Raw genomic sequence first — 11,418 nt, 5'->3', positions numbered from 1 at the left:
AAGCAACATTTATGATCAAAAGTATGTTTCATTTTCTGTATTTTAAATTTTGATGGCTTTGGTGTCACAGCAATCCTAATATGATACATTGGATTGACTGATTTAAAAAAACATATTCGTTGTTCAAAAACTATTCATACTTCTAATTTTTAGAAGTCCCTGTTTCAAAAACTATCCAATAAATTTTAACAGAACACAATAAATGATAAACGTTTTTGGTCGCTGATTAAATTGACTAATTTAAAAAAATCTTTAATATTTTTTTGCTAAATTTCTGTTTCAATAAATGCCAGAAAACAATTGAAACAGTTAGTCCCACAATCATTGGGTTAAAATTAACATTATGTTGAGAACAAATATAATCAAATGACTAAGGTGCACAAATACGAAAAACAAACAAATACACAAATGGAACCAAAAACAGAAAAAAGTATTTGCAGTTCACGTAATGGAAAAAATTTTGTTTTTCTTTAATTTTCAATAACAAATCCCAAATTTTGCTCAATTTCTATCAATTGTTTGCTTGGAGAGCATTTCTCAATCAAGATTAAATGATTTAAATGTTTCAACTTCATCGGACAAAAAACGGATATAAGTAAATAGAAAATTTTTTCTATTGATTTTTAATGCAATTCTGGCTGCTGCTATTTATCATTATTCTGTGAAATCAGCATCTTTGATTTCTGCTAAGTTCTTACAGAAAATAAAGTTATTGTTGATGCTCAAACCCTCCCAATTTATCGGGAGTGGAAGCTTTTTATCAACCCAAAAATTTTGGTTAAAACCATTTATACCAATCGATACCTTTTGCGGAGAGATGCAAAAATGGAGTTGAAAGGCCTCGGGAAAAATGAACCAATATTTTGAAAATATTTTTGTCAACGAGTATATTTATCAATTAAGTTTCAGATTCTTCACTAAGGATGGCTTGTAGTTTGTTTGCTTCCGATTGTAAAACTGAGGACAATTTCATGCTGAGTGACATATCATTATGGACATTTTATATTATTTAATTTAGCGACAAAGAATTTCAATTGGATGTTTTTGCTGAACCATTTTTTGGAAGAAAAATCCGACAAAACTTTTTATAAACATGCAAGGCTAGGTTATCACTCTAAAAGATTTAGCGATTGATACAACTGTATAATTTTTGCAGACATTGAAATTATGTTTGAGATCATAAAATTATGTTTACTGGTACTTTTATAAAAGCACGATTGTACACAGTTGCAATTAATTAAGTTGACTTTTATTGTAACACTTTATCAAGATGTCCGCATTTGGTGTTTGAAATCAAATGTTTTCAAGCCATTTTTAATTTTTTTTAAAAACAGTTCAAAAGAAGCCTTCAATTTTTTGAACTTTCTGTGATTGCTTTTTGTCTGCTATAGAGCTTCGAAGAGTCATAAAATATAAATCATATGATCTATAATTTCATAAACAATACTAAGAGTTTTTCAGTCTCATCGTGATAATAAAAATGAATCAGCGGTCATAGCTTAATTAGATTGAAGATGCACATTTTTCTGTAGTTTTTAGGAACTTAAATCATGAAATTGCATTATTTCGGACTTTGACTGATCTTTGTTCCGCTATCTTAAAATTTTTACCATCGGCAAACTGTTTTCTGATCGAGGAAAGAAAAAGCGTTGTAAGAAAAAAAATTTCAATATAAAAATAAAATCGTTGTAAGAAAATAAATTTCAATATAAAAGTTAAGTAAATGTTACTATTGATGAGCACAATAAACACAATTTAAGGTAAGGGTTCTTGCAATATTTAACTTTGTCTTCAATTTACAAGAGCAGGTAAATTCACCTACACTTTCATTGAACAAATACTAAATATAAATATTTAGTTTACATTGAAAATATTGTCTAATCTATTTATCACGCTATTGTTCTGCTAAAAGTTTTTATGGCCTCAAAGTTTCAAAATGAGTTTTGGTTGAGCTAAGAAAATAAAAATATGGGGTCTTTACCATTATGCCCCCACACGAAATACTAGCCCACATTAATGTTTTTTCTACGGTAATAGAGGTATACATTATTTTACCACTAAGCTGCAAGAGGTATAATGGGAAATACTAAACAAATGAGTTAATTCATGCGCCAGAGTCGTCAATTCAATCCTCATCATCGTCACTTTTTTCCTCAATTTCAGTACCAGACGCAGTTGCTGACAACATTTTGGACAAGCAGAAAACACCGACTCCAATCGCTGCTCCAATTCCAATTGCAGCGCCAACTTTTCCCACAGTTTCGACCTGTCTTCCTACTTTTAAAACTCCGTATCTGCAGTCGATGGCAAATTTTTCACAGTTTCTCCAAATTGGGTTGTACTCCCAATCCAAAGGCTTTTTGAGCCGCTTTTCGGCATAGTTGCAAATTTCTGATATCGTTCGAGGCTAAAACAGTGCTTTTCAAGAATACATTTGCGTTCTGACGAGCCCAGATTTTTTTGTCGGGCAAAATGGTAATTAATTAGCAGGTTTTATCAATTTTACTTGGCATAAATACAAATAACAGATAAATTAAAGCATTACCGAACAAGACGGAAGTGTTATCTCAGAAGTCACTATTTACAGAAGTCAGTATTTATGTTTTCAAACTGTTTTTTTCTCACACTTGTTGAACAAGCAGACGTTTTTATCGAGCATTATCTGGAAACTTATTGGGTGTACCAATTTAGGGGGTACCAATTTTCGGGTGAACCTTTTTGGGTGTACCAATTTAGGGGGTAGGTACCAATTTTTGGGTGAACCTTTTTGGGTGTACCATATTTCTCATAGGGTTACACGACAATTTACCCAATGCCATTATACCCAATGCCAAAATACCCAATGCCATTATACCCAATGCCAAAATACCCACTGCCACTATTCCCAATTCACATTGATATTTTCGTTCCATAATCCGAGTACTAATTAGCAGAAAATAGCTCTTACCCGTATGATTTAGCAAGCGGATAAATTAATCCCATGTTCGGTTGTGATAGTTTCATATCAAGTCCCACGGGCTTGATATCATGAAGGATGACCATGGCCATTAAGTATGTTAAAACATACGGGTAATAACGACTGCTAATTTGTTGTCGGATTATTGAACAAAAATATCAAAGTAGATGGGGTATTGGGTATATTGGCATTGGGTATTATGGCATTGGGTATAAAGGCATTGGGTATAATGGCATTGGGTATTTTGGCATTGGGTTTTTTGGCATTGGTAAATTGTCCTGAAACCTTCTCATAGATATATAAGGAAGTGTGGGGCAAAAGCAAGAACAATTAGTGCACATTATAATTGAAGTAGAATTGAAAAAATTTCATACTCTCTAGATCAACAAACACTGTAGAAAATATGCCAAATTTTGACTGATGCTTAGAATCAAACTGGGTCTAAGCATCAGTCATTTGACTGATGCTTAGAATGTACCGGAAATATGATTATTTTGAACAGAAAATTAGTCTCAATTTCTCTCAAAAAGGAGATATTAATGACCCATATGTTCCGTTGATTGTACCTAGAGATCCCTAGAACCTCAAAATACTTCAATATTTAGATAATAGGTGGCGTCAATTTTTTTTGAAAACCATCTTTTGTGAATCTGCTCCATTCTCGATTAATTTTTTTCAGCAATTTCATGAGATCAATTTCCTAATATCTTAAGAATAATATTCAGAAAACAAAGTGAGGCTGAGTGAACAGTTCAAAATGCAAAATAATATAAAAATCTCAAGTCCTAATGGTTGCTGAAAAACTGAATAGCACTGTTCTGGAAACGCTGCACTTGGGCTTAGCGAGAGGATTTCAATTTTTTCTCCTTGATTAAGATTGTTTAAAGTTTCAACTCCAGCTATTACGCAAAAAATTGACTAAATTTGATTTGGGTTCCATTGTTTCAAACTCAGAAGGAAAAGCAAGGTAAGCTTTTTCTTACATTTTAAGATTTTTGTCAATATGCAAACAGATTTTAATGTTTCCTTTATATTTGGAGTCAGCTATTCGTTACGTTTATGACAGTAAAAAATAGCCCCATTTTTTCATGTCAAATCAAAGCAAAATTTGAGAAATTATTAGCTACACTAGATCTGGAGTTATAGTTTGAGAAAGGAGACGAAATTATCTTGCAAATATTCAAATTGTTTTGCAAAAGAAGTCTTATTGGACAGCTGTGATATTTTACCCTATTTAACCTCTTGCCAGATCTTACGCTACAACCAGTAAGACTTTTATAAGATTTCTCATTGTTAAAATTGTCTTTATCAGATTGCACGCTAGAGATTTCTGTCTTCAAAACGGCTGGAGGGATTGGCTTTGACTCAAACAATTCTCTCTTTTACTGCAAGGTCGATTGAGTTATGAACTTTTCATCTCAAAGTGGACTCTAAAACTCAGCAAACTTACAACATTTCAGAACATAGAAAAATTGAATATTTTGCAAGGCCATTTTGGTTGAGTTTAAAATACCGCTTTTTTCCTGATACAGAAGTTGGTTTATGAGATCTTTTGTTAGGCGAGAAAGTAGACGAGGTTCAGAAGAACATTTTTCCTTAGATTTTAAAACTAAGTGATATTAAAAACAAATTTCTCTAACATGTTTCACAGTTTGATGTATTTTTTGGCTTAAGAACAAACTCAAAACGCCAACGTTTACAATGATAAAAAAATGTCCACAAAGTACCAAATACTTTTTCCAATTTTAATTGTGTCAGAAATAATAATTAGCAAGATATAAGACTAGTTCATTTGGCCATGCCTCGCGTGTCATCATCATGCTTCAGTCGCTCGTGCGCAAGACAAATGGGACAATGTGGTATGCTTAAGTATGATAAGACAAGCTTATCTCAACGACTGCTAAATTGTAAAAGGAGTTTTGATCAAAAATATCAAAGGGAACAACTTTGTATAATGGAATTGGACATTTTGGCACGTTGGGTATTTTGCCATTTGATATATATATATATATATATATATATATATATATATATATATATATATATATATATATTCAGGTAACTTTTCTTAAATTAACATTTGACAGCGTGAAATTTCCGTCGTAAATGTTGGGTTTTTATAAATCGTGCCTTAAAATAGAATGTTTATCTTACAAGTGTCTGAACAATTTCATTGATAATTTCGTATAACATCTATGATAATGCAAGATAAATGTTACAGAATCGGTAAGGTGAACTTACACGATACTTGGCGTCCAAATAATTGTCCGCACAGTAAAAGTCTTCGCCTGCCACCTCGGAAAGTTCGTCCTTCCTGAATTTGGGTATCTGATTTTTGTCGAAAAAACATTTAATCGAATTCTTTTCGTTGCCTTCTAATCCAAAATGGACTACTTTACCCAAACCGATATAGACACCCCAATGTGAATAGAAAACTCGGTCAAAATTCACCATGTCTCCTATTTCTATTGTTCCAATCTGAGGCATCTTTGTCAAATCAATTGATCTGTTGAAAACAAAGAAAGCAAATACGCTCTTAATTTTTCTTTAAAAAGTTTAAAGATATGCGCAAAAAGACTGTTCGCAAAACTGATAAAAGTTTCTAGGACAGCAGTGTATTTTTTCTTGGTTAATATTTTGAGTTTAAGAGATTGTGAGGCGATGTGCATTCCTATGTTAATTGGTAACGGAAGTAGGCGGATAAACTACCTGAACAACCTAATACAATTATTGTTTATAATAATAATTTATTCCCCGGGTCGAAGTGTCAACGCCATTCAACGAAAAAATATTCAAGATAAGCGGTGAATGCGGAAAATTTTGTAATATTAGCGGTGAATCCAGTGAAATTACATAGATCAGGCCGTGAATGCGATGAAAAAAATCTTTATCGCCTGGTAGCGGTGAAATTACATAATTTCACCGCTTTGAAAAAAATGTCCAAATTATGTAAGATAAGCGGAGAATGCGATGAAATTACACAATCTCACCGCTTAACTTAGTGGTGAAATAATATAAATTGACCACTTAGAATACGCTTCGAATTGTCTGTTGTTCAACGAGGTTAAGATACTTTTATTAAAAGGCGCATGAGAAATTTACCCCCAAATAATCATACATATTTTTGAAATTATTTTAAGCGGTGAATTTATGTAATTTCACCACTAGAGTAAGCGGTGAACTTAAAAAAAGTAACCACATTTCACCGGATTGACCGCTAAAATTTGTAATTTCACCGCTAATCTTACAAAAGCTCAACGCGCATGTTTTACAAAAAGTAGAGTGAATTTGATTTAAGTTCAAAATAAATATACAAGATCTTAGTGAGAAGTGGAGCAGTCGAAGAAGAAGAAGTGGTTGAAATGCAAGAGGTGAGAGGTTCGAATCCGTGCAATGGCGCTAATTTGTAGTAAGCTATGAAATGCGTTAAAATTTTGTTGGTTCACCGCTTATACTCTAGCGGTGAACTTATATAATTACACCGCTTTTACCGCAAAATTATGTACCAAATTTGCAGAGAAAAAACCAAGTTCTCACCGCTTATCTTACATATTTTTTCAATTTTTTATCGGCCCGGGTCACAATTTGATCTCGTATACATTGCAAGGAAGAAATTGTGTTTTTTCCACAGTCGTGAAACAAATTTTACTTCCATAGGCTCAATTCAAATTTGGTTGTGTCCAAATTCGTAATGAACATATTTTATTTACACATTTACAAAGGAAAAAAAACGTGCTCTTGGATTTTGTGTTATGAGATTCAAACGTGTTTTTAGACAACGGGGGCGGGGGGGGGGGGTTAAATCCTTTCTACCCGGGTCAAGGTTTGGCTGTAAATTTTCGTTAGAGCGGTGGAATGCGGTGGAAAAAAAATTTCACCGCGTAGTTCTTACATCTTTTTGCGGTGAATGCGGTGAATTGCAGTGAATAAGTTTTTTCACCGCGTTCTCGGTAGCGGTGAATAAATGATTTTCACCACTTGATGCGATTAATTATTTTTTTCACCGCATCTAGCGGTGAAAAAAACATTTCACCGCTTGAGAAAACGCGGTGAAAAAAAATGATTCACCGTGATTCACCACATTCACCGCAAAAAGATGTTAGAGAAACGCGGTGAATTCTTTTACGGCATTTCACCTCATTTCATACAAAAACTCACCGTGTCTTCTATGAATTCCCGGCTGAACTTTTGTTACCTGAATCAGTGCTTCAGCTGTTTTTTTGTCAAACCAGGTATCATCAGAAAGCTCACTGCAGACAATCTCCATCAGCAACACTTCTTTTTCACTGTTGAGCAACTTTTAATCATTTTTTTCAATTATTCAAGAGTTGCAAACAAAACCTCTAATTTTGATTAATTTCCCATTTGAGCCTCTACACGACAACGGTAGAGCCGTTTTCTTCTTTTCAAAAAATCGAAAGGCTCAATCAATCAACTATCAAAATTTCTTACGAAAATTTACCGCAATCAAAGCATTTCTTACGAAAACTCACTCTAAGACCTCGACCTGGGTAAAAATGATTCATTTTTTTTGAATAGTGAAGTTTTTCCGTTATAAGTGCAAAGTCTGCGTATCCTACGTTCAAATTATGCACTATTCCGATGTTAAAAATGGGTAAAGAGTCTGCAGAACTCAAACTCCAACTTGATCTTTTTTTGGCCCGACAATCAAAATACTTTCTTTTCAAAACCTGTAATTTTTTTTATTCAAATGCATCAAGGGGACTTATGCATTTTTTGATTTCAAAAAGTTTTTGGAAACTATCCAATCAAGAGAAATGGTTGAATTTCACTTCAAAAACGATCTAGACTAGTGAGAAAAAATACAACGTTTGTACAAATTCCGGCAATTCAAATTATTTTTTACTGTTAATAAAGCATCCACGGGTCACAATTGATAGAAAGGAAAAACTTGAATTCGAAAGTTTTGCGGCAAATACAATAGCACGAATCAAAAATAGGAAAACTAGTTCTGCAGCCTATTGGTATCTAATAAGGTATCTATTAATTTTCAGTTGTCCATGGTTGGGAAGCAGAATCATCGAGAACAAAAAATGCCTGCAGTTTTTACTTGAAAACGAACACTTGGACATCAACTCAGGAAAGAAACGGCGACTGTTTTTTAACTTAAAAATGAGAGATAATTGAACAAAAGAACCACATAACGATTGTGACAGAAGATAACAAAAAAAACAGCTCAAAATCGAAGAAAAACATTACCTGAAAACAAAACCCGAATGAAAATTGTTTTTTTTTCTATAGGATAAAACCAGTACGATTCAGAAGAAAGGGTATCGTAGTGGGAAGAAAAGAAAATTCCGGCGATTCAAAATATTTTTTCTGTTAACAACGCATCCCAAAATCTTATCAAAAATTTTCACAAAAATTCACCGCATTCACCGCATTTCTTACAAAAATTCACCCTAAAACCTCATTCCGGCTATAAATGATAATTTTTTGAACAGAAATGCAACTTTTTCGTTATAAGTGAGATGTCTGCGCATCCTACGTTCAAATTATGAACTAATCTGATGTTAAAATGAGTAAAGAGTCTGCAGAACTCAAGCTCCAACTTGATCTTTTTTCAGCCCGACAATCACAATATTTCTTTTCCTTTAAAACCTGTAAATTTTGTTATTCAAATGCATCACGGTGACATTTGCATTTTTTGATTTCAAAAACTTTTAGGAAACTATCCAATCAAGAGAAATAGTTGAATTTAACTTCAAAAACGAACTAGATTAGTGAGGAAAAACATTTGTACAAATTCCGACAATTCAAAGTATTTTTTACTATTAATAACGCATCCACGGGTCACAATTGATAGACAGGAAAAAACCAGAGTCAGAAAATTTTACGGCAATTGCAATAGCGCGAATCAAAAAATGGAAAGCTAGTTCTGCAGCCTTATGATATCTAAAAAGGTATCTATCGATAACTATCAATAAGGCAAGGAGCTTAGAAGTTTACTATGTCGCGTGATTAATTCTTTTTCTGAAAAAAAAATGTTTTTCAGTTGTCCATGGGTGGGAAGAACAATCATCGAGAACAAACAATGCCTGCAGTTTCGACTTGAAAACAAATATTTGAACATCAACTCAGGAAAGAAACTGAGATTGTTTTTTATTTAAAAATGAGAGATAATTGATCAGAAGAACGAAATAACGATTGAGACAGAAGATTGAGACGAAAAAACAGCTTAAAAACGAAGAAAATTTTATCTGAAAACAAAACCCGAAGGAAAAAAATTTTTTTCTTTAGGGAAAAGCCAGTACGATTCAGAAGAAAGGGTATCATAGTGTGAATGAAAGAAAATTCCGGTGATTCAAAGTGTTTTTTCTGTTAATCACGCATCCACGGGTCACAGTTGGTATATAGGAAAAAAACTTGAGTTCAGTTTTTTTGGGGGTAAATACAAAAGCATGAATCAAAAAATGGAAAACTAGTTCTGCAGCCTTATGGTTTTTCTGCATCTTTTTAAGGAACTGTTCTTTTTATCTCTGAAAGTAATAGAAGGACAAATTAAAATGGATATTCATGGAAAAAACTTCAATGTGATTGAGAAACTTCAGTTTTACTAAACGTTGCTTTTTTAAAGTAGCAAAAGTAAAAAAAAAATCAAATCTAACGGATAATTGTTTAAAATATATCACTTTTGTTTACATAGAGTTCACACGAATCATTAAGATCAAGTATATACATCACTTTTGTATCTTTTGGTGTACAAGTGTAACAATAATTGTCATTATAATTTATATTTCTATAATAACAAAAAATTGAATACCTGGGGTAATACTTTTTCAAGTCTAGATATTAAATTTCATTTAAAATTTTGCCAGAAACATTTGTTTTGTTCTTTGCTTTACATTTCCTATTCTGGGCTGGAAACAAGTAAACAGTTAAGTTGACTTTATTTATGATGAAACTCAAATTAAGGGACATCTGATATTCACGTGAACTGGCAACTGCGTGAAAAGATTTCAAGTTTGTAAGGAAAAACATTTTCAGTGCTTTGTCTAGTCGAAATATTTGTTTTTGTTATTTTTTTCCTTCAGAAACTAGGCGAGGGCGCGTTAAAACTTTCTGCTGTGATTTAAATCCTATGATTGAACAGAACCCACTATTTTCCTAAAGACAATATCTTTCCTGGTAAAAAAAAAACGTGACTCAACGTCACAGAAAAAAAATTGATGAAAGAATTAGAAACTTTTGATGGAACGACAACAATATCGGGCCGCTAATTTTCAAGCAAAAGAAGCTTTACCACTTTTTAAAATAAAATTACTTACAATTTCCTGCTTTGTAGAAAGAACATATTGGAACTCTGGGAAGGGGATATACCGACATCCTTTACTTTTATTAAAAAAACATAACCGATCGATATTTGTCTGTTTACGTGCAAAATGGACGAAATTAAAGTTTGATCATCATCAACATCAAAACTGTTTTTTGAGTTAAGCTTTAGAGCATTTTATCAGACTCTTTACTTTCTAATATAGAATCTAAAGACTTGTAACACACTTAGGATAAATACAACAGCAAATCTCAGAGGAGAAATGCTGATCAAATTGGCAAAGCCAGGTTCGTAGAATTATTCAAACTACCGCTTTTCATTTTACAGCAAGTGTATGAGCAATCAGCTCTGTTCTTGTAAAAAATTATTTACTTTTTGATTTCACGTACGACAGTTAGGTTATTTATTTGCATGCTGTTATTCAATCAAACAATAGAAAATGATACCAAACACACCAACGATTTCGTTTAGTTGTTTTTGTTCACTGTTCACAACTGGAGTAGTTTTATTAACGGGGTTTGAGAACAAAATGCTTTACCTGATTTTTTTTTCAATGTTGAGCTCGCCTGTTGATGGAACTATAACTTTCAAATTTAAAACGAGCAAAGACTTCAAATAATTTTAGTCAATAAATATAACCTGCTGATTTGTCGAGAAGATTTAAATTAATGGTAGTTATTATAGGGTTGATTAAACTTTCTTTTATTTGTTCAGAAACAATAATCTATTAGACCAGGTGTTGACTAACTTAAACAATGCTGTTATTAGTTCGAGTTATAGTTTTAGAATCAATGTTGTGAGGCGTGATCGACAATTCTATTTACAAATAAACATATAAAGATTGTTCAGAGGAAGAAATGACTAAACAAACCATCATTCGGTTGTAGGGGGTGGGCATATCCGTACAACCGCAATACCCAAAAAAACTGAGAGACATTTGTTAAAACAGACTTGCTAGATTTCTAATGCAAACAAAAAAAGCGTCAAAAGATAAGTTGAGAACGAATCGTGGTGTCATCATATATATATATATATATATATATATATATATATATATATACATATATATATATATATATATATATATATATATATATACATATATATATATATATATATAAATATATATATATATATATATATATATATATATATATATATATATAAT

At 32.4% G+C, this 11,418-nt stretch overlaps 1 protein-coding gene across 1 annotated transcript; it reads right to left on the bottom strand.

The window, feature by feature from the left end:
* Positions 1-1,740: 1,740 nt before the first annotated feature.
* Positions 1,741-10,895, bottom strand: LOC142353116 (phospholipase A and acyltransferase 2-like). The gene is made up of 3 exons (XM_075405324.1): positions 10,789-10,895; positions 5,198-5,462; positions 1,741-2,407 (listed from the first exon to the last, which is right to left on the bottom strand). The coding sequence occupies exons 2-3, from the start codon at positions 5,441-5,443 to the stop codon at positions 2,126-2,128; spliced, it is 528 nt and encodes a 175-aa protein (XP_075261439.1). The 5' UTR covers positions 5,444-5,462; positions 10,789-10,895; the 3' UTR covers positions 1,741-2,125.
* Between the last annotated feature and the right edge of the window lie 523 nt (positions 10,896-11,418).

Source organism: Convolutriloba macropyga, chromosome 14 (genome assembly GCF_964194025.1).
Source record: "Convolutriloba macropyga chromosome 14, txConMacr16.3, whole genome shotgun sequence".
Classification (NCBI taxonomy): domain Eukaryota; kingdom Metazoa; phylum Xenacoelomorpha; order Acoela; family Convolutidae; genus Convolutriloba; species Convolutriloba macropyga.
The sequence above is the reverse complement of the archived record's forward strand: the minus strand, read 5'-3'. Positions and strand labels throughout refer to the sequence as shown.

Excerpts from the sequence above, each read along its gene's own strand:
- LOC142353116 (XM_075405324.1), bottom strand. The coding sequence starts at position 5,443 with ATGCCTCAGATTGGAACAATAGAAATAGGAGACATGGTGAATTTTGAC. Across the intron at positions 2,408-5,197 it reads ATTTGGACGCCAAGTATCGT|CCTCGAACGATATCAGAAAT; the intron begins GTAAGTTCACCT and ends GCACTGTTTTAG.